This window comes from Seriola dumerili, unplaced genomic scaffold (assembly GCF_002260705.1).
Source record: "Seriola dumerili isolate Sdu_G_001 unplaced genomic scaffold, Sdu_1.0 BDQW01000149.1, whole genome shotgun sequence".
NCBI classification, from domain to species: domain Eukaryota; kingdom Metazoa; phylum Chordata; class Actinopteri; order Carangiformes; family Carangidae; genus Seriola; species Seriola dumerili.
Window position 1 is genome coordinate 20,642,395 of NW_019174404.1, and position 25,747 is coordinate 20,668,141.

At 43.6% G+C, this 25,747-nt stretch overlaps 1 protein-coding gene across 1 annotated transcript in view; it reads right to left on the bottom strand.

Annotated features, from left to right (window-relative positions):
- Positions 1-954: 954 nt before the first annotated feature.
- pxdn (peroxidasin) overlaps positions 955-25,747 on the bottom strand; it is a 56,092-nt gene continuing 31,299 nt past the window's right edge. The window contains exons 11-23 of the mRNA XM_022750408.1: positions 24,857-25,132; positions 21,244-21,356; positions 20,778-20,934; positions 19,497-19,605; positions 15,528-15,685; positions 10,925-11,931; positions 10,339-10,835; positions 9,990-10,124; positions 8,967-9,175; positions 4,495-4,606; positions 3,482-3,614; positions 2,371-2,484; positions 955-1,268 (exon numbers count right to left, since the gene is read on the bottom strand). Of these exons, the coding sequence (XP_022606129.1) occupies positions 1,125-1,268; positions 2,371-2,484; positions 3,482-3,614; positions 4,495-4,606; positions 8,967-9,175; positions 9,990-10,124; positions 10,339-10,835; positions 10,925-11,931; positions 15,528-15,685; positions 19,497-19,605; positions 20,778-20,934; positions 21,244-21,356; positions 24,857-25,132 (3,164 nt within the window). The 3' untranslated portion in view covers positions 955-1,124. The remainder of the gene's footprint in view (positions 1,269-2,370; positions 2,485-3,481; positions 3,615-4,494; positions 4,607-8,966; positions 9,176-9,989; positions 10,125-10,338; positions 10,836-10,924; positions 11,932-15,527; positions 15,686-19,496; positions 19,606-20,777; positions 20,935-21,243; positions 21,357-24,856; positions 25,133-25,747) is intronic.

A 25,747-nucleotide genomic window follows, 5' to 3' on the forward strand; every position in this document is an offset into this window, starting at 1 on the left:
AGTTCACAACATGACAGTGGTAAAAATGGAGATTCTCTCACTGCTTTCTGAAAGCAAAATGACACTTGGAAAGAAGCACAACAGTGCAAGAGCTGGATCGAGTGTCCTGCAATGGGGAGCGCCGTGCGGCTCCACCTCACTCAAGTTCAGGACAGGCCAGCAGAGACAATAAGTACGTTTACTAAAAAGTTGTCCAAGGATAGAGGAGCAGTAATCAGTAGACATTTCTTTTGCATTACAAACATTTTTGTAGGGCTTCACATTATCTTCATATGTAAGCATTTTTTTTTTATACAAAAAAGGGACAGAAAAAAAAAAATACATATTCATTACATGATATAAAGCACCGTGGATTAAAAGATGAAGTAACTCTATTCATAAAGTCTTTTAGTTTGAATAAAACAATCCTCTCAATTGTGATTTATCATTAAAAGGCATATACTGAGTGTATATAGGTTGCTTTGTATACAAAAGACAATACTGAAGATTTGTATTTAGTGATTAAATCATTAATAAAAAAAAAAAAGGGGGGAAAATAGCACCAGTTTTCGGCATCTCTAACCTGAGAAAATTCTGTGATACAACATAACGGCTGCCGCCTTTCAATCTACTTCCCTTTCCCGCTTGTCGACGGCAAACTGGCCCCTGCGTTTTGTCACCAAGTGTTAGTCGCAGGAGAGCAAACACAGTGGCTGTTTGTTACACTTCAGAGGCCTCAGTGGACTCCAAGCGAGGAGGAGAGATTTTGTCCGTCTTGTTTACAATCCACCCATTCATCCATGCATCCACCCATCGGTTCAGAAATAAATCCATTTAGTGATTGCTGGCTTGTTGCCAAAGGATTTCAAACTGAGCCTCAGGCTGCTGGTCCTGGAGGGGGCAAGAGGCCAAAAAGAACAAAAAAAAAAAAAAAAAAAAAAAAAAAAAACCCCAACCCCTCCACTGATCAAAGAAAAAGAATACAAAGTGAAACAAAACAAAAAAACTGAGGCTATTGGGTCTATCGAGGCTATTGGTGGCTGCGGATTAGCACACCTTCAAGAGTCTCATCCTCTCTCTGGATGTCTGTGTGTGTTGTGTGACTTTCAGACACTAGAATGTGTTTGTCAGGGGGGTCCTGAGGGTTAGTCGTGGTGGGTGTCCGCTTCTTGTCGCTTGTCAACATCTGGCTGTTCCAGGCACACCGGGCAGCAGGCGCCTTTTAACTTGACAGGCCGTTTGCACTTGGCCGGTGGACAAGACTCCACAAAGCAGGTCACCTGGGCATCCTGGGGAGAGGGAAGAAGGGGGGGGGGGGGGGGGCAAAGAAGGGGCAATAGGTCAGTTACCTTATTAGATTAGATTAGATGAAATGTTCATGATCGCTGGAAGGAAACTGGCCAGCTGCAACCAAGACATCGAGACACAGCAAAGAAAAAAAAATGTATTAAAAAAAAAAAAGAAAAAAGAATAGAGAAACTGGGAGGTATTAGGTGCAGCACAGCCAAACATTACAACAGTATAACAGCCTATTTTCTATAATAACTTCACCGATAAAAAAGGTTTTAAAGAATGATTTCAGTGTGTGTGTTCTGAGTTCAGCAGTTACTTTGTTTGCACTGCGTCGTGCTTTTGTTGGGCACAGAACAGTAACTGAAACGTTTTGCTCACGACAAGCCTCTGTGAAGGTGATGGACGACAGGGCTGAGCAGAACAATGAAGGGCTTTGTTTCACAGCAACAACATGATGTGTTGAACCGAACTGTTCTTTCCCCAGACAGGCTTTCTCATTGTGCTTCCGCCTGCCAAATTTAATTATTACAAAAAAAAATCCTCCAATTACAGGGAGGCGCGGAAGGTGGAAGAAGATAGTTTTGGGGAAGCCAAAGGGGGGAGAGAGAGAGAGAGAGAGAGAGAGAGAGAGAGAGAGAGAGGGAAACACAAAAGAGGAACTGACAGGTGTGTTATCAGATGTGGTGAGCAAAATAAACTGTGTCACAGAGGGCTGAGGAGGATCGGAGGCAGCCAGGTTTGGCACGGGTGCTGCGATCACCTGTGCCAGCAGTTGGCATCGGAAAAGTGTCAGAGATAAAGAATGAAAGGCAGAAAAGTGGCCGGTGCACACAAACACACTGTGGGGAGACACCGGTGCCAGGAGGAGGGCACTGCCAAGAGGTGCTGGAAGAGGTGAAACAGTTGCGAGAGTGCCAGACAGAGAGAAAGTGGGGCATTTAAACTGGGCAGACTGCTCGCACAGACATGGTGTCCTCAATGAGAAACACAGAGAGACTCAAACATGATCAGCTTTTCCGTGTGAAACATGAGAGGATTAAGTGTTTGTGCGGTGCGTAAACCATTCGCTCTGAGTATTGATTTATATGTTGAACATACTCTGCATTCACATATGGAGCAGGAGTCCTTTTTCCACCGCTCTCCATCTGTTCGCTCACGTCCCTCGCTATCAGTGCAGTCAGTCTTCCTCAGACGGGCTTCAAGTCTTTTAATCTGAAAAGATACGAGGACACAGACGTTCGGTCAGAGGAGCGCTTGTTTCTGGGTACATCAGAACCTCCACATGTCTCTATCTACTGCAACAATTATTTTGACACATGGACTACATATACATGAGATTGTCCACACTGTGACATATATGTGCAATATGAACTACCAAGGGATACTGTGATATGAATCCAACCGAATCCTAACCCCACACTCTCTCTTTACATTTTTCAACCCTCTGAAAACACTGGACTTTTCTTACTTCAACCATCCAGCATCCAAAAGGCTGTGGCTGACCAGAGGACAAGGTCAGGATGCTGGGCCCCATCCTGAGGAATTAACTGTACCGCTGACATGTTAATGGAAAACATGTCTGTATGTATGGGGCTTTGACTGCGTCTGTGTTTTAGCCTACAGCACAGTTTCCCTTAAACAGACATAGCAGGCGTGCAGGCAGCATGTGCAGGGGGAGCAGGACGTGTTTAAACTCATGGGACTGTTTTAAATTTCCTGGGAGGGGGAGAGGGATGCTCAACTGTAAATGTCTCAGATTAGAGTTTGAGACGCTCATCCTCCTCCACATAAAGAACGTATTCTATTCACCCCCTTTTCAGTAGTAAAAAGGTAAATTACCTCCTCTTTCTGGATAAGGATTACACCTCCCGTGACAACAATGTCTGCCTAAACCTTCTCAAATAAAGAAATGATCATAGCAATCTGATCAGATCTAATATCATACTCTTAATCACATGTCTCGTTTTCATGACACTGAACTCCATCTGCTCTCCTCTGGTCATTTGTCAGGTAGATACAGAGAGTGTGGCGGCAGCTGAATGTGTTGTACAGTACAGTAAGATGCTTCAATTACCATCAGAGACTGTTTCTCTGCATCCTGCCCCCTAATGCACAGATGCAAACACGTATCAAGACACAATGGCAACGAATGCACAAAGATGAATCCCTTTACGTGTGTGTGTGTGTGTGTGTAGATACAGACACACACCTGCTTTCGTAAACTTGTAATCGTCTTCTGCATGTCAGAGACAAAGTCCTGGAAGTCGGTGACTGAGGGTTCAGTGCTTTTTTTGGAGGTCAGAGTAACATTTACTGGACTTTCTACCGTTTCCTCCACTGGGCTGCAAAGATAAATGTGCACGCATAGAATTAGGTGAGATTTCTAGAACTAGAGTCTTTGTAAGACATACAATACATATACATATACATAAACCTATACATATACAGTACATCACATAATAGCAGTCCTAAAGTCTTACTTGAAATATTCTGAACTTCAAACAGCTGAATTCACACACAGAAATGTAACATATGACATATATCTCTCTATATCAAGAGTGATGTTGTTGATGAATCTATATTATTATCACAAACAGTATATACATCCTCTAGTTTTATGAAGATATACGTTTGTAAAATATATGAAATACCCATAGTAAAATTTGTATTTTTACATAAATTAAAAAAGTACCAATTCATTTTCCTATAGTATAGCAAATTGTGGCCATATATGTTAGGGATATATATTTAATTTATATATGCAAGTTTATTAAAACAACATAGATTTCTGTTTTATACGTTTTTTTCGCACTAATTTCTTACTAATTTTAAACATGAATATCTTCTCATTTTGGGAGAGTGAGCTCAGACTCTTGGACCCTACTGTTTATGATATCAATATATACAGACAGGCTTTGGTATGGATGGATATATTTAAGTAACATATGTCTACAATATAAGCATCGAACATAAACCTACATATAGGTATGAGCTAGACATATATGTCAATATATGAAATTATTTCAATTTCTAATAGGTTTAATATATAATTTCTACATATATTTTTATTTTATATGTACATACATTACATTATATATGGGTTAAAGTCACACAGAGAACAGCTTTGGTCAATAGACCGTGTAGAATAAGCATTTCACTAACATCATAGTCACATATCGATACCACAACGTCACAATGTTTCTAAACTCTAGGCCGTGTTACCTGTTCTCCTGGATGCTGTCGTCTGGTTTATTCTCTCTGTAGCTGTGCTCAGCTGATCTGCGTCCCCTGAAGTGGTATGAGAGGGCGTTGAACTGACCCTTGGTTCTGCAGTCTGGTGGAACACAACACAATACACTGCAGTTCACTAACAGAGGAACAACCAATCGCAGAGGGTGACAGGAGAAGGAGCTGTTATTGATTTACCACATGGATATTCAGAATCAAGTTATATTTTCTTCTTCAATATGATAAAACAACAACACTGAGGAGATTCAGGAGCTAAAAGAACAAGACAAGGTATGGTCAGTGTAATTGAGGACATTGTTGAAAACTGTTGTGGAACAGCTGTAAACAACTGACTTCATCGTGGCCTGTTTGCATTCTGCATAGTGTCAACTGGTTTCAGCTCTTAATGTGTTTGCTTCTCTCCTCCTCTCTGTGCTCACATATACAAGATTTTAATTCACAAAGCTGTTCTCATTTAGATGTTTTTCTGTTTCTGTTGTCATGGCAACGGAACAATCTGAAACTGAAACGCGGCCCATTGAGACGACATTTTAAGTCGCCGCTAAAATCTGGATTTTATAACCACAACGTTTTCTGACAAAATCACCAAACACATCAGTTAAAGACAAAGACTGAGCTGTGATTCTGGCTATATTTACTGTAAAATGATCACTCAGAGAGAAAGTTACAAGCGACAGAATATCTTTCTCTCACAGCGCACAGCCTCCATCTGACTCTCTGCCACTCACTGAACACAGTAGACAGAGAGAGAGAGAGGGCGTTACTTACTAGTTCCTCTCTTCTAAGTCGTAAAGGTTTGTCCAAAAAGTCACTAGATTTGTCACTAGGGGCTTTTTTTTGTCTGTAAATCTAAATCCTGCCAATTCATCTTGAAAGAGCAACGGCCAATGGAGAAACTGCAGCTTTGTCATGTAGCATTTGACTGACCAATGGAACTATGATCACTCAGTTCTACCAGTCAGTCAGTCAGTCAGTCAGTCAGTCATGGGCATTTGTGATTATAAGGCTGGCCCCATTGTTGCAGTCCGGCCAATAAAGGAAATGACCTGTGTAGGAAAATAAGTTCAATCTTCTGTTTTAATGTCACTGACGCACATGGGTATGTACACGAAACAGGAAAGCATGACTGCTGAAGCCCCTGTCTTTCTGCTTCAAAGTGCTGACCCAGGACTCTGAGGCTTACTGTATAACCAAGCCTCCCTCTCACGCTGCAATCACTGTACCCAGATCAAAGAGAATGAAAAACACACACAAACAGAGAAGCCTGCTCACGCCCCAGCACACATCTGGGGCACGCTGAGCATCAGCGAAGAGCATCAAGAGACAGCTGATAATAAACCCGAGGAAGGACGGATGAATGGATCAGGCCGTGCAGTCAGGAGGGCTGCGTCCTTATCTGCTCGGCCTCAGAGCACGTTTGATTTACCAGACAACAGTCTGTAAAAGACAAAGACTATCTAAAAACAACGAGACTTCCTATCTCACGCTGACAGATACGCATTTGCACACAGATGTACGCTCATACCCTGCTGTGCTGCAAACACACACACACACACACACACACACACACACACACACACACACACACACATACAGCAAGCTCTCAGCAGTGTCCTCTCTGTTAATTGAGCCAAACACAACTGTGAATCTGGCTGCAGCTTTACTGACAGACAGACGAAAACAACTACAGTAACTCCTCCACCCCACCCCACCCCCTCCCTCTTCTTTCTGGCAGGATATTCTCTGTTTATTAGCTTTGCTCTTCTCTTGTACATTTTGTTGAGGAAGGTCGAACGCCGGGCTCAGTCTCTGGGATGAAAGGAGAATAATTAAGAGGCACCATGTGTTGCTTATTAAAATGTTTTTTTTTTTTNGCTCTCAGCAGTGTCCTCTCTGTTAATTGAGCCAAACACAACTGTGAATCTGGCTGCAGCTTTACTGACAGACAGACGAAAACAACTACAGTAACTCCTCCACCCCCACCCCACCCNTTTTAAATCCCTTTACATTGTTTTCTACAATGATAATGAATTATCATTTTCCTCATGCTTCTACATCAGGCAAGAGTTCATTTATCCCAAATGCAGCCCTATGTACATTATTCATTCACACATTATACACTGTGGCATTGTCCATTAGAAAACACACACACAGTTTAATCAATATCTGAAATGAATTTGGTGTTACATTAACGTGACACGTCAAGTGTTAACTGTGTGGAACTGTATTGAGTCCTGTCACACTGGTGGCTGAAGCCCATTCATGTGATATCATAGGTGTTTTTGGGTAGAATCTTGAACACACACACAACCACGTGACTTCTTACATGACTTCATTTGTGTTCAAATGTAAAAAGGCAAGGAGGCTGAGGCCGTATGTAAATGGACTACACTGTAACATATAATACTCTGTAATATACATAATCTTTTGTTCATTCATATTTTGTCTCAGTCTTTGTGTCGATAAACCCTATTGTCTTGTTTTTGCACCAATAAACCCCCCCCCCACCCAAAAAAAAAAACACTTAGCTGACTGTGAATTTTTCATTTGTCAGCGCTGATGTTTTTGATCTTAATCTTGTGCATTTAAGGCAAACCTGAAAAACAGGTAAAGTAAACATATATAACACACACCATATACCTTCTGTTTATACAACCATTGTAAATACATTTTCATTTTATTGCTATTTATTTTATTGTTATTGTATTATTATTAATATTCTATTTGAAATGATTTTCTTACTTCTATTGGTATCTGTCTTGAATGTAAGCTGCTTGAACACTCTAATATCCCTTTAGGATTAATGAAGTGTTATCTTATATAGCACATATAGCGCTTCTCTGCCATACACACACACTCACACACCAATCATACATTGGGGGCAGTTTTGGATTCAGTATCTTGCCCAAGGACACTTTGAAATGTGGACTGGAGCAGCCGGGAATTGAACCACCGACCTTCTGATAAGCAGGCGACCTGCTTTACCTGCCCCAAGGCTGTATGTGTGATAGTGGGCAGTAAATGGCCACGTTTTGTCACTTAAAATCCAAAGACAGTGGAGCACTGATTACATTTTCATACTTCCAAGCTCAGTGTGAAGATGCTCGTTGTTCAGTCACAGTCGCTGCGTGGCTCACAGGTCAAGAGGGTTCATCTAAAACCTGAGATTATCCCTTGTAATCTAAGACACTTGCTCATTTCACGTCTGATCATATTTCTAAATAAATGCTACAAAGCAAACAATCACTCTAAACCCTCATGCTGGTTTACAATAACAGCGGGGGGTGCCTCTTCATTCACCTCCTTTTTTTGCTTTGTCAGCTGCACCCACGGGCGGAATGTTTAAACATCCCGGACCTAACTCCAAATACCATCTCTTACCCCTGCAATTAGCCGGAGCAGTCTGTGAAAAGCACAACGTTCGGCTCTATGACGAGAGTTCAGGAGGAGGAGGGGGTGCTGATCCAGCAGAGCAGAAATGCCATCATGACATCTCATGGCATTTGACTTCAAACTTTATTTTTTTAAAATCAACCTCTGACAGACGCTGACGCTGTTTCTCTTTTTCATTTTGAGGTGCTCCAGCTTGATAAAAAACATTTCTTTCTCCACTCGGCTCTTCTTTGTGGTTTGATACGGAGTCAAGCAGCGTTTACACTGAGTGAAATCCAGGAGTTAGGAGTGCTGTCAAGCAAATTGTGGTCAAAGAATAACCCTGTTCCTTTCAGAGAGGGGGCGGGGGTTTCTAAATTGCAGCATATAACTGGTGATTATTGTGAAGCCGAGCTGCCTCGAGGGAGATGTTGTCAGAGGGAAACAAAAGGTGAGGATATTGTACGGCTTTAATTTTACAGAACAGCCCCAGACAGTGGAGCAGTGTGAGCCGGTGACGGAGACGTCTCCGCAACTTCCTGCGCTGTTAAACTAGGTGTTCTTTCAACATGGAAAAAAGACGCAGGCTTCAAAAACCAGCTGAGATGATGAAAGATGGAGCTGCGAGAGGTTATGGTGTTTTCAGAACATGTCACTAACACTGGATATGGAAACACAGCCTGCACATCTTTTTATAGCAGTTGTGACTGACATCTGCAGCTAACTCATGTAAACTGATACTAGCATGAACATATTCTTTGAAAGGGAGGCTTATTGAAGCTTTTGTTGATACCAAGTTATAGTTAGTGGAGTTGTATTAGACTGCTTCATACTAAGAGCTCTTACTAATTATCTGATCTTATGTGTGTGAATGGGTTTGAACAAACGGCACATTTTTAAATAAATGAAATGAGCAAGAAAACACTTTGTCGGTATGAGTTATTGAGTGTGGACAGATGATATATAACACAACAGTGTCCAAACAGAAGACATCAGAATATTTTGCTTATCTGAGTCTGAGGCCCACAGGAAGCAAAATAATGAAAGTAACCTGGTAACTAACATCCTCTCACCTTCACAGCAGTCCTGCCACATGCGCAGGTCAATCTGAGGGATGTCGTCACAGCTGCCGTAGCCGTGGGGCAGCTCCGCCACCCTGAAGACGTCCTGCTGGATGCGTGTGATGTTGTCCCCGTTGTCGCACAGCACCCGGGTCAGAGAGGCCTGCTTCAGCTGGGTCAGCTGGGCGGGAGTGAACACACCTGGGTTTTCATACCAGAATCTGTACAAGAGGGGTGGGGGGTGGGGGGGTGGGTGACATAGATTTCTTGTCACCTCTCACTTTGACACGATGAAGAAGTCTTAAGTGTTACATGATTCCTAAAAGCGAGACTGTCAGAGGTTTAATACAATATACTATTGTTGCACTTACCGACAAGGATCAGCTGAATGTCTTAAGCTCAATAACAGAATTACTGCCTTGCAACTGTATCCCTCCACCAACCAGCCAAGTTACAGGAAACATGGTCACAATCTCTCCTTCCTGAGTTACAGCATTGAATTAAGTGTTTTTGCTGAACATTATGATGTCACAGTGAAGTTGACCTTTGGGTATAAAATGTCATCACTTCATTTTATCCTTATAGACATTTGTGTTTAATTGTGTCATAAATAGTGAATGAATTTCTGAGTTATGGCCAAAAACATGTTTTGTGAGTTAACAGTGACCTTCGACCTTTGACCACCTAATTCTAATTCCCTCAAGTCTTTCCTGAGATATTGCGTTCACAAGAATGTGACGGATGGACAACCCAAAAACACAATGACTGCCGTCCTGGCTGGTGCTGACGCAGAGGCATAAAAATGTAATTGATAATCTTGAACGATCCTCTCGAAAAATATCGCTAAGAAGCTTGAATCATTATTATACACTGGCCTCAGTTTTTATCACGATAAAATAGCCGACCTCAGCACAGGCTTCATAAAAACGACCAGCAAGTCCCCTTGAAAGTGACCGGCTGGGTGAACTGGAGAAATTCCTTCATGTCATCAGGAAATGTGTTGGTGAGATGAGATGTCTTGTGATCTTACTGTACCTGTCACCGTCCCGCAGGCGTTTGAACTGAGTTGCCAGCAGGCACATGAGGGTGGGCCCCAGTCTACTGCCAGGAACCAGGTCTTCAGCCATCAGGGCAGGGAACAGGTCAATGTTGAGCGGAGTGCCATACAGCCTGCCAACACAGGACAAAGAGTCAGGGACCATAAATTGTGACGATAAGGTGCAGCTGAGAATCATTATGTAACACAAGCTTCCCTGAAGTAACTCAAGTGTTCATAGATATGACTTTAGCCCACAGTTAGCTGGTTCCAGTAGCTATACTGGTCTCAAGCCACATTATGTAAGACTCTAAAAAATATGAATAATAATCTTGAGTCTATAATTACCTCTGTAGTTTCTCTCTGACATTCGGGTTCTTAATCTCATTCCTCAACTCGTCAAACGTCTGAGCTGAGGTCAGGTTACAGAAGGTCCGGTAATCATTGTACGGCGGTATCCCATGATCCCTTCCTCTCTGTATATTCATGGCAGCCAGGTCCAGAGCCACAGCGTGGGCCATTGAGAACAGCCTCTCCGTCAGCTCTGTGTTTAGCAGCTGCGTGGACACACGCATTTTACCGGCGACGCCAAAGAGCCCGCGAAGCAGGGGGTCGATGCCGCCCTCATTCACGATGCGGAACGGGGAGAAGAAGGCCCGGTGCAGCGAGATGTGTCCCTGGGGGATGGGTTGGAATTCCTCATCGAGCCTGTAGAGTATCGGGTTGATGAGGGTGTGACCGAAGCGGAAAGCAGCAGTGGCGAAAGCATTGAGGATGCCAGCGTTGATGTTAGGGTTATAACCGGCATACGACTCCATCATCTTCATGCCCGCCTCACCCAGGATCTAGGAGACGGGAAAAGGGATGTAATCGTCTTGTCGTTATCAACTTGAGCAACAATCACAGAAACAAGAGATTAAAGAAAGACTGTTACCTTTGGCAGCCAGTGACTGTAGGTGATGTGCTGCATCTGGGCCCCCACTATCTTCCTAGCCTCGTGGTAGATGGTGTCCCCGTCCCAGTGGGGGTTGAGCCTCAGCAGCTCTGTGGCTATGCGGTTGTGTTCCCTGAACCAAACCGTGTGCATGGCGGTCAACCCGAGCTGCTCGTTGGCGCGGTGGTCTCCTGCTAAGAAACAGGGAATTGGACTCTCGTTCTCGTCCCTCATACACTCAGTTGGTGGTCCGGTGGCAAATGGCAGAAGAGGCTTCCCTGTTCTCTGTATGATGCCCTGCCGGAGCAGACCCCTTTGGCTCGCCAAGTCTCGGATTTCCTCCGATTCGTGTCGCGAGCTGCCGTAGACGTTTGAAGCATCGATGTAAGACGTCAGCTGGTTGATTTGCTCTCTTGGATAAACGCTGTTCATGAGTAGAGACGTCATCCCGCTGCCGCACACAGGGCTGGATCGGACAAAGAACATGCAGCGGGCGCCACTCCGCAGCTGCCGTGGGTCGTTGGGGGGGAACTGGATCGGGAAGCACGGTGGGTCATTGGTGCAGACCTGAGTGCACAGCTGGCCGTCGGAGAACCGCGACTGGCTGAGTGCAGCCACCGTCGAGTCCAGGTCGTGGTCAAGGAACTGACCCCACTGCATCAGCATGTGAGTGTAGCGGTCATCGGGGGTGATGGTCTCGGTTCCGATCATGGTGGTGGACACCAGCCTCGGCAGTGGCAGCCTGAACGCATTATGCAGCCGCTCAGTGGCACCTCTCGGCAGGTTGAAGCCATTATCATAGACGGACTTCAGGAGTCGCTCAAAGGCGGTGAGCGAGGCGCCCCACATGGGGTGCTGCAGGTTGTTGCAGGTGCCGTCGTGGCTGCGGTACTTCTGGTGGAAGCAAATATCAGAGCAGTTGTTGAAGCGGCGGTGGGCCGTGCAGCCGGACAGGTTGGCGATCACATCCAGGAAGTGGGGGGACACCAGGTCATTGTAGCGAAACGCTGTGGAAAGGAAACATAAATTCAACATGTTATTAAGATAAATGTTCACAGGCAACAGATTTATGAAAATAATGAAAAAAAATTATATTTGATTTGTAAAAAAACACACACACACATATTATATATATATATATACACATTTGTACATATTTGATAAAATATTTTTTATAGCACTCAGACTGGAAAGAACCTCTCTGTTTCACTAACCTGCCCTGACTCGCTTTGAAATGTGAAAGCACCAATATGTAGCCTCAGTGTGTGTGTGTGTGTGTGTGTGTGTGTGTGCGTGTGTGTGTGTGATGTGTGATGTGTTAGCAATGTGGTGTTCTGGTTATGCATAAGAACAAGTTAACTTAACAAGTGTTAAGTGTGTGCCCTCAACCTCATTGAGGTATAGGTGCGAGTTCCACTCTAAAACTCCCCTCTCTCTAACTCACTTTCTCTCTCTCTCTCTCTCTCTCTCTCACACACACACACACACACACACACACACACACTTATTGGTGTGGCGTGTGGCTTTGTATGTGTGTGTGTGGGCAGAGAGGAGAATGGGGAAACTGTGGCATTGCCCTCCCAGATGAAGTAGAGCTACAATAAAAACAGCTCATTTGTTTCTGCTGACGGGCAGAAATCTCTCTGTTAACTTGGTTTGGGGCCAGTGCAACAATGAACATTTGGTTGTTGGCATAAGTAATGAAAACACTGTCTCTCTTTGTTCCTATTTCACAGAGCTCTACCCCCCCCCCCCCCCCCCCCCCTTCCTACAACACTGTTTTCTACCTTAGTCTTTCCCTCTTGACAACCTGCAGCTCTTCACTCCTATTTCTCCTTTATGAATCGATTTTATATCTATAGGCTATATACATTTATAGATCACCACATGAGACATCATGTATAATTACAGACTCTATACACAACTGTACACATTTGACCTTTTGAGCTGTTAAATCTAACCCTCCATTACAATGAGTGTTTTCATGCTTTTCTTCCTTGGACCACAGGGTATTTTTCCATGCATATGTGAATGCAAACAAAGACAGATGCTTACGCGTATAAACATCCAAATTAACCCGTGCTCTCCCGACCTCATGCATGCATAATTGAGGAAATGTGCACACCAAACACAGAACATCCTAGAATTTGTCCCCGTGCTGGACCGTGAACGTAGCTCAGTGTTGTGAGCTGTGACACAGGGCCTAATAAAACTGTTTATGGGCTCCTTGTCAACTGTTCTGTGATTACGTCCTCTACGCCTCGGGTCACGCTTAAGAGAAAATGGCATGCAGATGGAGGGCTCACACACAGCCAAGTGTTGCTCACAATAACATGGTAATTCATAGAGTGGTTGAGAATTGAATTACTGGCTGCATGAGACTTCGCTTAGGAAACAGGAGGGGAGCCTCTTACTGAGTTCACGGTGACACTCTACGATGTTATGTTTACACTGCAAGAATTCTGTAATTTGTCAACACCAATAAATATGCACAGTATGTACATATGCATCTATATCTGAGAGTGTGGGTGTCCATTGATTTGTATGTTGTTTAGAGTAACCCAGAGACTTCACTGGATTACTGGTATTGGTCATTGCCTGTGGCTTTCCCAGCCCACAGCTTCTTTAAATGTCACCTGATGAGAGCAGTACACATGTAAACACTGAACAGATGAAGAAAATCATCTGAGTAAAAGTCTGTATTCTGTAACTTTACCTTTCCATTCTCTTGACACCTGTGTTTATATAAAAGCTTATCTCAGGTTTTCTCTGACAAAGTACAAACACATGTGATTTTCATCTGTTTAGTCAATTTGATATTACAGCCCCATGGATTTTAATAATGGCTTAAAGTACAGCCTCCTCCTATGTACTGATCACTTCATGCTTGTCTTAAACTATGGGAATGATCATCGGGAGCAACTTGAGTCCACAGAAAAAAGCTGAAATCATGATGGTGTCATACTCTCTGAAATGTATGAACACCTACCAGTCATTTCCTCCGAGCATTAAGCTGTTCCAGCGGTTATTCCCCCATCCTTTGAATACGACATAATCGACAATGGTGTGCCAAAGGCCCCGCCCTGCAAAACCAGTAAACCAGCGAGCAGACTCCCAGGGGCCCACTGAGGCCGTCCACGCCCTGACAGAGAGCAGCAGAACTTGGCTTTCTTCACCTACGGAGCCTTCAGAGCCTGTGACGATATGACTCTCCTCTCCTCTCCTCTCCTCTCCTCTCCTAGAGGTGATGCTTTATCAATATTACTATACAGTTAGTGATGAAATACAGGAAGCAGGTCAAACAACCTGTTCTTGAGTTTTCAAAGGTCAGAGCTAACAGCTTATTGTTTTCTGTCTCCAATACTTGGATTGTGTAGAAAAATAGACTCGTTAGCATCACTCACGAAACGCAAACGTGTAAGAGATTTAAATTATCACGAGCGTCCGCAATCTAAAGAAAACTCAAACTCGACTTAATATCTTAATAAATAGACTTCAAAGTCACAGCTTCCAGCCGTCAAGGTGTTAAACAATATTTCAGGTGAATTAAGCCACAATGATAGAACTGGATTTTCCTTTCAAGTGATTGATAATAATGAATGTTGAATCTGCACTTTACAACTTGTCACATTGGCAGTTCCAAATGGAAAAAAAGGGTTAATCTACAATGTCTCAGTTAGAGGGTGGGGCTTCAGAGTCATTTATGTAACAAAGAAAACACACCTCAATGTGCCATGATAGTCTGATGGTTAGAGGGCATACCATGTAACTGAAACCGACCTTTGTCGCATGTAATACCCCACTCTCTGTCCCGTGTTTCTCTACACCAGTGTTCACATCGAGGACTAAACTGAAACAAATCAGACCACCGACCCCCATTTGACAAGATATTGTCCCAGGGTCCCCCATCTGATAAGATTTTTGCTTTTAGATGTTTTATTACAAAAAGCGTTTAAACCCATGACCACAACAGTCATACACTCTGTCATTGTGTTTCTTATGGATGGAATTATAGTGAAAATAAATGATTCCCCTTTTTGCTGGGGACCCCCAGGAACCCCTTTAAGGACCCTTGGGGATCCTTGAGAACCACAGCTTTACATTAGCTCTCCACAGAGATCCCACTACACTGCTTTTAGAAGGCCACCTTTGCTTGTTTACACTAAACTAAACTGAACTAAATTAAACCAAATTAAACTAAACTAGCGTAATGCCGCCCCCCGTGTGTACTTTCTGGACAACAGCGCCGGCGTCTGTCCTGCAATGTCCAGCTCTCCCTTTTACACAGATGTCAGACTACCTCCGCTGCTGGCTTAAAGGCACAACAACAATGCCCCCCCCCCCCATTCCTTGTTTGTACCTTAATATATGGAATAAAGGTGCAACATTCCCGCCTTGAGCAGGCTGTGTAAAAGAGGCGACTGTCAGCTCTAGTATAAAGACAAAATGCCAAAATGAATCTTTACTGTTGTTTGTAGAGCTACAGTGTAACCTGGTCTAGGTTCTGCACAGTGAGAGATGTGATCTGGGATAAAGTCGGGGTAAATGTACGACATCCTGGTTGGACGCCTTCAGAAGTAGCACAGTAGTTTATCAGCCTCACCGGTGCCGTTGGTGTCGACCATGAGCCCCTGGTTGACGTGGTTCTGGATGAGCAGAAGAGTTTGCTCGAAGATCTCCCCAGCTCGCGCCTGCTCCACCGTGTAGGGGTCCCGTGGATACCGGAAAAGAGCTAGCAACTCTCCTGGGGTACGAGGCTGACTGGAGGGATGAGGGATGAGGGAGATGGGGTGTTAGGGAGGTGGGAGAGCAGGAAAAGAGTGATGAAGGAGGAGGAACAACGAATACGATGTTATGTAAAGAAAAAGCAAAAAAAAAAAAAGAGTGAGAAATGGTAGAAAAATGTACGGGAGTAAAGAAAGGGTGAAAGAAAGACAAATAGAAAGAAAACAATTGCATGTTCAAACCACATTCTTCTGGATAGATTTTTTTTTTTCAGTTTTCCTTGAGGGCAGCAAAAGCAGGCAGAGCTTTCTCTGACACTTTCCAGAAAATGTCTTTGCCTCAGCTACAGCAGGTCAGAGAGTTCAAACAAGGAGAAGCCCAAAACATGCACAAACATCTTAATCATTTCACTCATGAGTTGGATCTCCTCCATCATAAGCCTACCGCTGAGTTTGTGCGCATGACTCTATGTTGTTGCTGCTTCCACTCCCTCCTGAAGACCACTGCACTGCTTTACTATCACCTCAAGTCATTTTCTAAACATGTTTTCAACTCCGGCCTTTAAAGCTCAGCCAGAGTTTGACTTGAGGTTATGGCTTACCATTAAACCACATGCCAGATGCACAGGTGTTTGAAAACGAAAATCGTCTCATTTTGCAAGCACGTTTAGATGATGTCATAATGCAATAATGAAAGTGAAGCTGCTATGAAACGCAAACACGTTATTTCACATCTTAATGTGTTAAAAAGAGAAAATGTGTTCAGTTGCAAAGCTTGTTAGTGGATTCCTGGTGCAAGAGCAATATACTGCATATGCAAATATTCTTTAATAAACACAGAACATACATGTAGAATATGAAACATATAATGATATAAATATGTTATCATGTAATAAATAATAAAACTCTTCCTCCTACAGCCAACAACAGTAACGCTGGTGTGAAGCTGGGAGAACTGTTGCCAAGTCTTATCAAAGGTAAGTTTTGCTATTGCTACACAGCTGAGCAGCCGTTAACTCACCAGTCTTGCCAAGAGCTTCAGCTACTGTTGCGTTAACAAGACAAGAGGTTATAATACATCCCCTGAGCAGTGCTACTGCTGCTACTTCAGGGCAGACTGGACGCTACAGCAACTCGGTATCGGAAAGTGATGAGGCGGTGAACAGAGCTGGGGCTAGCTGGTTAGTGTGCTAACTTCAGTAGAAGAAAAGAAGTGATTGAAATAGAAGCAAAACGAGAAGGTTGCTTTGCTCTTGGTGAGTGAATGAAGGAAGTTTGATGCAGAACTCACAACGTTTCCTCTGGACCGGTACGTAAACAGCTTTCAACGCTAATGTTGGCAAGAGCAAGGCTTACAAATAGCTCCTTTAATGGCAATCACAGAATAAGAGGCAGACTGCTCGTCTGCACGTTACTCTGATCACAGAGCACATTGGCTGTGCTGCTGCTAAGTGTCACAGTTAGACCCTGAATGTTGTTTGTTGACAGAAGCAGCTGTCCATTATAGAAACAAAGTGCATCTGTGTTTCCCCAGGTCTTAAATGATGAAAACTAAATGCAATTAAAGGAGCTATTTTGTTTTGCTATTGCTACAGAGCCAAGATTAGCATTAGCATGTCACTGTAGCGTCCAGTCTGCCCTGAAGAAGTAGCACTGCTCGGAGGATGTATCATAACCTCTTGTCTTGTACATTTAACTGTGGCTGAAGCTCTTGGCAAGACTGCTGAGTAAACAGTTGTTAATGCTAACATTAGCTATGTAGCTATAGCAAAATGTACAAATAGCTCCTTTAAACAGAGATGGAAATCCCCTCATCTTCATTTAGGTTACCACTGTGTGTTTGTGTGTGTGTTTCCCTTCTTCACGTCTGTCTGTGTATATGGGTTTGTGAGTGAGTGAGTGAGTGAGTGAGTGTATGTATGTGCATGCCAACAAAAACAACTGCTCAGCACATCCTTCAACAGGATGGAAACACTTATGAGTTATACTGAAACCACCTACATCTTTTTCAGTGACATAACTGCAATAGCACTGTTCTAATTGAAGCACTCTGATCCCTATGCACTGAAGCAGTGGGGTGCTGGCCAGGATCTCTGAAACTTGCAGCAACATTAGCACTCCTTTTGAATGGCCACACTCTTTGCCTGAAGGCTCTGACTCAAACATGCAAGTCATGCGCCAAGATGATGTGAGACAAGCTATTTGTATTCTAACTTAGGCCCCGTGAGCGTTAGCTCTGCACTGAGTCACTGCAGGAGAAAATATTTCAATTAGTCTAAATGTAAAAGGAGTGATGACATAAGGCTGCTGCAGACTGTTGCGCTAATCTGTTTAGTTACAATCTATATCAAAGATGCGTTTAATTTTTAGACTTTCACATTTCTTAAGTGCAACATAGTACAAAAAATATGACCAAAATGTGCTGTTGTATACGGAGCTGCATTAAGTTTTAGACTTTGTGGCAATTAAATAGTATGGTTGTCCTGATCATCCTGATCCGAGTCATTTAATATTAAGTATCTGCCGAGACTGAGTCCCGATCTGATACACACAGTGCACACTTCAATATGTAAAAGTTATTAAAATCAATCCAATGTGTATGCTTGACAATTGAAAAGCTCTGCAATGCATTAAGAAAAAAAAATCCTGAATCCTTAATTCCTCAATGTTTTTTGTTTTACAATTATTTTCAAATCAAAAGTGGAGGCGATCCAGTGTGCAGTGAGGCTAAGCAATGACAGGGGGAAAACATCAGACCTCCAAATGTCTGTGGTAAAGTAATGTCTGTGGTGTGGAGAGGGGAGGGCGTACTGTGGCTCCAAAAGCTCCAAAAGACGGCAAAAACCTGTGGTCTCTACCACTGCAACGGGCAAGTCATCCAAAGCGAATTCAAAAAGTGAATTCAATTACCCACTCTGGGGGGGGGGGGGGAGGAAATTTTTCTCCCCTTTTAAAAGTATCCTCCAGTGTGTGTTGCCTCGGTGCAGCCTCTGCCTGAGTGAACTCACTGTATTCCATTTATTATTTTTTTTAGGTGCTGTAGTATTGAACGCAGCTCTGTTACTACCACCTCATGAAATGCTCGCATTGCATGGCATTACAAGTGGCTGTTGGACTGCATTTGCTTTACAATTTAAAATACTTCCACACTGCTGACATTTTAGCCGCGTCTTGCCACAAATCGTGCTCTCCGTTTATGACACCTGCGCGACAGCTGATGTAAAACAAAGGATTGGGCTTAGGTTTGTGCTCAACAAAACCGATACCCATCAGTTAAAAAAAGGCCTTGATCGGCCCCCGATACCGATCTTTGAGATCAGATCGAGACATCCCTAAATGCAAGCCTAATCAATAACACAAAGTAATGGCTGTACATGACCGGTTCTCTAGAGCAGACACTGCACAGGAAGAAAGTACACCCCTCTTTTTTTGGGCAAACTGTGTGCTGTGAAATGTTAGTATGAGTGTTCACCACAATCTTAAATTGCAGTTTTATTGTAAGATTTATGTTTAACATTACACATGTCGGACGTAATATGTTTATGCTTCATTTTACATAATGCCTCACTGCTAACATGTGATGAACAGCGTGGCTTTCTGGTTCCGTCACTGGAGGGACTTGAGGTGTGTGTGTGTGTGTGTGTGTGTGTGTGTGTTAGAGTTGAGGTTAGAAGGATGTTAATGAGGGTTAGCGTTTGGGTCAGGCCTTTAGTTATGATGGTTGAGGTTGTGGTTAGGGGCTAGGGAATGCATTATATGTACAGTATGTCAATGTGTGTCCTCACAAAGACAGAAGTACAAACAAGTGTGTGTGTGTGTGTGTGTGTGTGAGTTTGTCATTATCTTACCCATCAAAGAGACGTCTCCTTGTGGACTCAATAGCACTGTCCACGTTACGGATGGCCTGCTCTATGGAGGTGCTCACAAAGGTGTCTCCCTCTCTGCTGACTGCAGGAACTGTGGTCGGACAGAGACAGACAGAGAGCCTGACCAGATTTGAACCGAGATACAAAACGTTTAACATGACTGAATCTGCCGTTTCATCGGCCATATGCAATAAGCGACATAAAATAATAGCCATATGTGTGGTTTATTCACTTCCTAAGTTCAATCAAAATGCCCATTTAAATGTTACAAAAATATTTTTTATAAAGCATTTGTGCTATTGTGCCACTATATGCTGCACATACATGAGGTCAGCAATGCTCTAAAGACTGTAATAGTTAGTACATAGAGCCTGGGTCAACCAATGCTCCTTATTTCCAGCTGCATATTGCAAGTGACTTCAGCTTCCCTCCTGGAGGTGGAATGAACACATTTCTGGCACACGCTTTTATCTTAGTGTGCCATTGAAAACAGAGAGATTGTGACGTGAGGACTAAGGGAGTCCAACAACAACTGAGCACAGTGATACAGTTTATGGTTCACCAGCAGAGTGCTGTGGTCTGACCTGAGAAATCTCAGCAGGAAACACCAACTCACACAGGGAGGAGCTGATAGGAATCTAATAGCATTGCAGCAGAGTGTGACTAAATTACTGACTGACTTGGAAAGGAAGATCAGCAGGGGACTTTGATCTAATGTGACAGTGATATACACTGAACATACTAAATATTACATCTCTTTTCCTTCTGTAACTTTGTGATGTCACAACAAAGCAGTCACCGCTCTCAGCCATGCCCTCAAGCCTGGACCCACCATCCAGCCTTGCAGGATTTGGTTTCTCTGAGTGTTGAAACTGAAATCTGCTGTATTGATTAGCTCACTGACCTGTTGTTACTAGAGCTCCAGCGAGAAGCCTGAGAGAGGAGATGCAGAACTACACTGAGATGGTTTTTGGTTCTTCAAACCACAAATATATCTTCCCATGAATCAACACTTCAAATAAAACACAGAAGTGTAAAATATGGGACCTTTAATCTATGAAATTATCAGAAAGTTTTTTTCGTTTTACAGCAGATGTACAAATGACAAAACATGGTAGATCGCCAAAGATTTTATTACCATATTTGCTACAGCATTGATAAGCAACACGTTTAAACCTTTCTTGCTAATGTGGTGCACTAACTCGCCCCGCCTCTCAGCCAGAATGGCACAAAGTGTGAGGTTATGAGGTGCTGACATCTTACCTGTGACGGTGAGCACCATGCTAGCCACCTGGTAGCCGATGGGATTGCGAGCGACACACTCGTAGCGTCCAGCGTCAGCAGTGCCCACGTCCTTCACCTCCAGGTAACCCTCAGGGCTGATGTGAAACTTGCCACTTTCTGTCACTTGCACACCATCCTGGGAGGGAGACGGAAGGGGGGAGAGACAAAGGGAAAAGGTCATGACCCCGGAGAACTAGCATGTGAAGGTGGGGATCAAATTAGGTTTGATGAAGTTATATCAGACCAACCTGAATAAGCTTCCAACATTTTAATCACTCAGTTACGTCATTATTTGCTTTAAAAATGACAATTTGTGTAACCACACACATTTCCTGGCCCCAGTCCCTTTCGTCTTCACTGTTCTCTTTTCTAACCCCCTGACCTCTGTGGTGAAGAGGTGACGGGCACCTCACTCCACCTCACAACAGGAGCTCGAGCATCTAACCTTGTTCCAGGTGAGGACAGGCTGTGGCTGGCCCTGAGCGCTGCAGGGAATCTGGACATCCTGGCCAGACTCAACCGTCAGGTCCCTTGGAGCATTTGTGAAAACAGGCGTTACTGAATGAGTTAAAACATACACACACACACGCGCATGTGTTAATGATTATGCACCAGTGTTCCAAGTAGTGTACATGTAAAATTAATTGTGCAATCAATCACAGCATATATGAAACTCTTGAGACTTATCTTAGCCTTTTTACTGTCCTGCACATACTCAAAAGTACAGACACACACTCCCAGTGTTTGTGCTACACTGCACTTGCTATTTTTCTTTCCTCGATTACAGTACTGCAAAACATCAAACAGCATGGAGGTCGTGGGAGATGAAGGCATGCTGTATTTTCAAAGGAAATAATGCCGTGCTTCATTTGGTAGAAAAACTCATTGTGGAGCAAATTCCTGTCAATATTCATACAATGATTTTCACTTTTTCCCTCAGTATGTTGTGTCCGTCATTTTCTGTTTTATTAACTTCTACTCACAGATGTTACACAGTGAAAACAGCTGTTTTCCATTTGTTTACAGAGATTGAGTAGGTCAACCATCACTGACTGCGCGCGCACGCACGCACGCACACACGCACGCACGCACACACGTACGCGTACAGACGCTCGTGTGATTATTTAGTCCAACAGTGTGTGTGATTACTACAACTGCAGCCATGCAGATGCACTTGTGCGTGCACGTGTGACTCCTAACACACAGGCATGTGTAAATGGTAAATGGACTGCGCTTTTCTAGTCTTAATGACCACTCAAAGCGCTTTACACTACTAGTCTCATTCACCCATTCACATTCATACAGCGCTTGTTATATAGACAGCTATTATACACACACACACTCATACACTGATGGTACATCGATGGTACACTGGTATATGAGTGGTACATTGCCCACGGACACTTCGACATGTGGACTGGAGGAGCCGGGGAGCGAACCACCAACCTTCTGAATAGTGGACGACCCGCTCTACCTCCTGATTATCTGCTTTGAGCTGCAGCTACAGCGTGTGTACGTAGATCTGGGTGCTCATCCTGCAACTGTGACTCTTAACTCACTTGTTGTTCTATCTGTTTGAGCTGTTTGTTTATTTCTATTTTTATTTAATTTTGTTTTTAAGTATGTATATATGTCTAATTATCCATCGGGCTGTTACTATAACAATGATTGGGTGAGGCATGAGACGCTACCTTTGCTAAAAAGAAAGATGGAAAAGAAGCAATGATGAGCTGTGGTCTCCTTCAAAAAATAGCAGGATATGAAGTTAGAACTGACTGAACTTATGTGTGTAGAGGTCTGTGTGGATATATCACAGCCTGGTGACGTTTTCAGGGGATTTAATGAAGGTAAACACAGTGAAAGGCTGTGCGTAACATGACATTTGCAAATTTAATAGCACATCAGTCCTGCTGCCGTCACATTGGTGGTGCACAGGTAGGAATTTTTTAATACCCACAACCCCCGACCTGAGGTGAGAGCCAACGCGCCTCTGAGTTTCCGGCTTTCACATTAAGTGTTTAAATGAAGTAATCTGCTGGCGCAGCACGTCTGAAGCAAGTAGTTACTGTAGTTTGACATAATGTGGTCAAAACAGGAAAGTCAGTGAATCAGTCTGCATTGATCTACGCATGAATGTTGGTGAGTCTTACAGTATCTGCTGTCCACAGGTGCAGCACCAAAAGAGAGCAGGACTCAGCGCAGTGTCAACACCAGGGCTCATCATCGGCTCTTTTCCAACTTTCTTTTTAGCAAAAGTAGCGTATCAAACATTACTGAACTATATGACCATATACAAGGTGAGATACATTAGAATTATTGGTGAAATAATGTAAAATAATGTACTGTCTGATATGATCACCTAAACAGTTTCATTATTATAGTAACTACCTGATGGAATCACTGATACAAACATATCTATTTAAATAAAGCCACATAACAAAAACAGATAAGACAACAATAATGAGTCATACTGGGCTGTTAATGTGTCCACAGTTATAAAAAGCTGGTTATCCTGGTTCTTCTTGGTTGGAGGAGTTTAGATAAAGCCTGACCATAAAGAGTTGCACATGTGCACAAGAGACGCACGTGTGTCTGCATAGCTGAGTTGTACTAATCACACACAGGCACACACACATACACACACGTGGGACCTTAAGTAAATAGTCACACAAGCATATGTACATGTGTCTTGTCCTCCCACACACACACACACACACACACACACACACACGCACAAACAGTGTCCCTGTGTTCCACCGTTTTGTCTAAGCTTCGTGATAGAACCACTCTGCAGCTGAGGTGTTTGGCGGGAGCGGGTGGATGTTTGCCCCCACACACACCATGTTCAAATTACTGCATGGTTCCCATGCAGCAGCCAGCAATGAGCCACCTGGCCATGGGAAAACCCCACGAGTTTGAGAACACAAAGTTGAGTGGGAGGCAGTTTCATAGTCGTCTGACACCAATTAACTGCCTTTAAATCAAAGCTGAACTTTGTAAAACACAGGGCTGACTGCGGTGTACAGTACACCAGCATCACAGCTGCAGACAACGTGTTTCCAGAGGATTCAAGAATAAAACACAGTAACATCAAAATAGTAAATAACATTACAGTCACACTGAAATGTGGTGTCATGCTCAACATATATACACAATAATGAAGACATCCTGTTCATCTCTGCTTTCACTTTCTTCAGTGCTCTGTCTATCACTGCGCACAGTGCTCTTAGCATATGGCAACCATCACACTCTGCCAGCACGGTTGTAGGCTTGAGCAGGACTTTAACAGTGTGGGGCCATTATGCAACATGTACTTTGAGCCATGTTAACAGCCATTACTACATGGAAAAACATGGTGTCATCTTGGGATTACAGACTGCCATGCTTTCCTGTGCTAAACCAAGCCTGTAATTTAAGATACACACAAACAAACACACACTCACACACACACACGCACACACACACGCACACACACACACACACACACACAAAAAACACAGTGTGACTTCTGTATGCCTTCTTCTGAACATGCAAACACATGCACACACCAAATGAATTACACAGTACAGTATAGTATATTTACACTGCATACACACACATACAGATGCAGAACTTGCCCACACACACACACACACACACACACACACACACACACACACACACACACACAGAGCTACATGTCTTTCAGTGTTTACATGCATTTTAACAGTAATAGCTGACTCGCATGTGTAAGCGACAAATTAGCTGTGAATGACGGGGACTGCACCACTCCCCTCCTCTTAACATTTTACCACCTAGCACACCCCTCCTCCTCCTCCTCCTCCTCCTCCTCCTCCTGCACAAACACACAGTGTTTGAAGAGGCAGACACAATAGCAGCCTGTGTATGGCAGGTTCCAGCAGTATGTTTAAGTTGCCTGTGTTATAGAACCTACATTTCCATGTTCACCATAGCAGCCTGGCTGTTAGGAAGATTCAGTCATCTTTCGTCAATGAATCTATTTTCTAATTAATCTAATGAAGGCAGTTTACAATGAACAGCATCATCTACTCCCTCACCTCTCTGCTGGATGCTGAGCTGAACAGCCGTGTGCACAGTCCCCACAGGGCTGACGGCCTGGCACTCGTACTGGCCCTCGTCATGGGCTGCCACCCGAGTGATGCGGAGAGCACCAGAAGACAGGACCGCGTGACGGCGGTCCAGGGGTAACGGGCTGCCCCCCCTTGTCCAGGCGATCACTGGTTGTGGGTAACCGCTCGCCTCGCAAGGGAAGTCCACCGTGTGACCCTCCAGGACTGACTGGTCCTGCGGTGTGACTGTGAACTGTGGGATTGCTGCGGGCAGAAGGGGAAAAAAAAAGGTTGTATAGAATCCTTAACAAATTAAGTGGCAGGATGAGTAAACATCAGCTTAACTGATAGCATGAGCAATATAAAAATCTTGTTTGTAAATATCAGCGAGAGACACACTAAAAGATTCACACAAGCTCTAGAACAAGGTATTTTAAGAGTTACAAGTAGAAAATCACATCAGTGTGGAGGGGTTCGGCTTCATGCGAGAGCTGTCCTTACGCTGAGGGGAGACGCTGCCACCTGATTCACATTCTTGTTGTTGTTGTTGTTGACTGAATTCACTTTGTATATAACATGAGTTCCTGTGATGTCTGATGACAATAACGGCCCAGATAGCAAAATAAATTCAGCCCATACTTGGGCCACGTGCTTGTTTTCTTATGGCCCAGCATATGCCTGAATCTGGCCCACATACAGCACAATTGTCAGATCCTACTTCCACATCTGGACCAATTGTGGTTTACACACAGAAAATCTTCTGGAGGATAACAGCTGATATCTGCTGAGATGTAGAAGTATATGGGCCGGACTTGGGCCGAGGACCCAGGATATGTTGGGCCATTTTTCTATCTGGGGAGGATAGCGATAAACAATCAC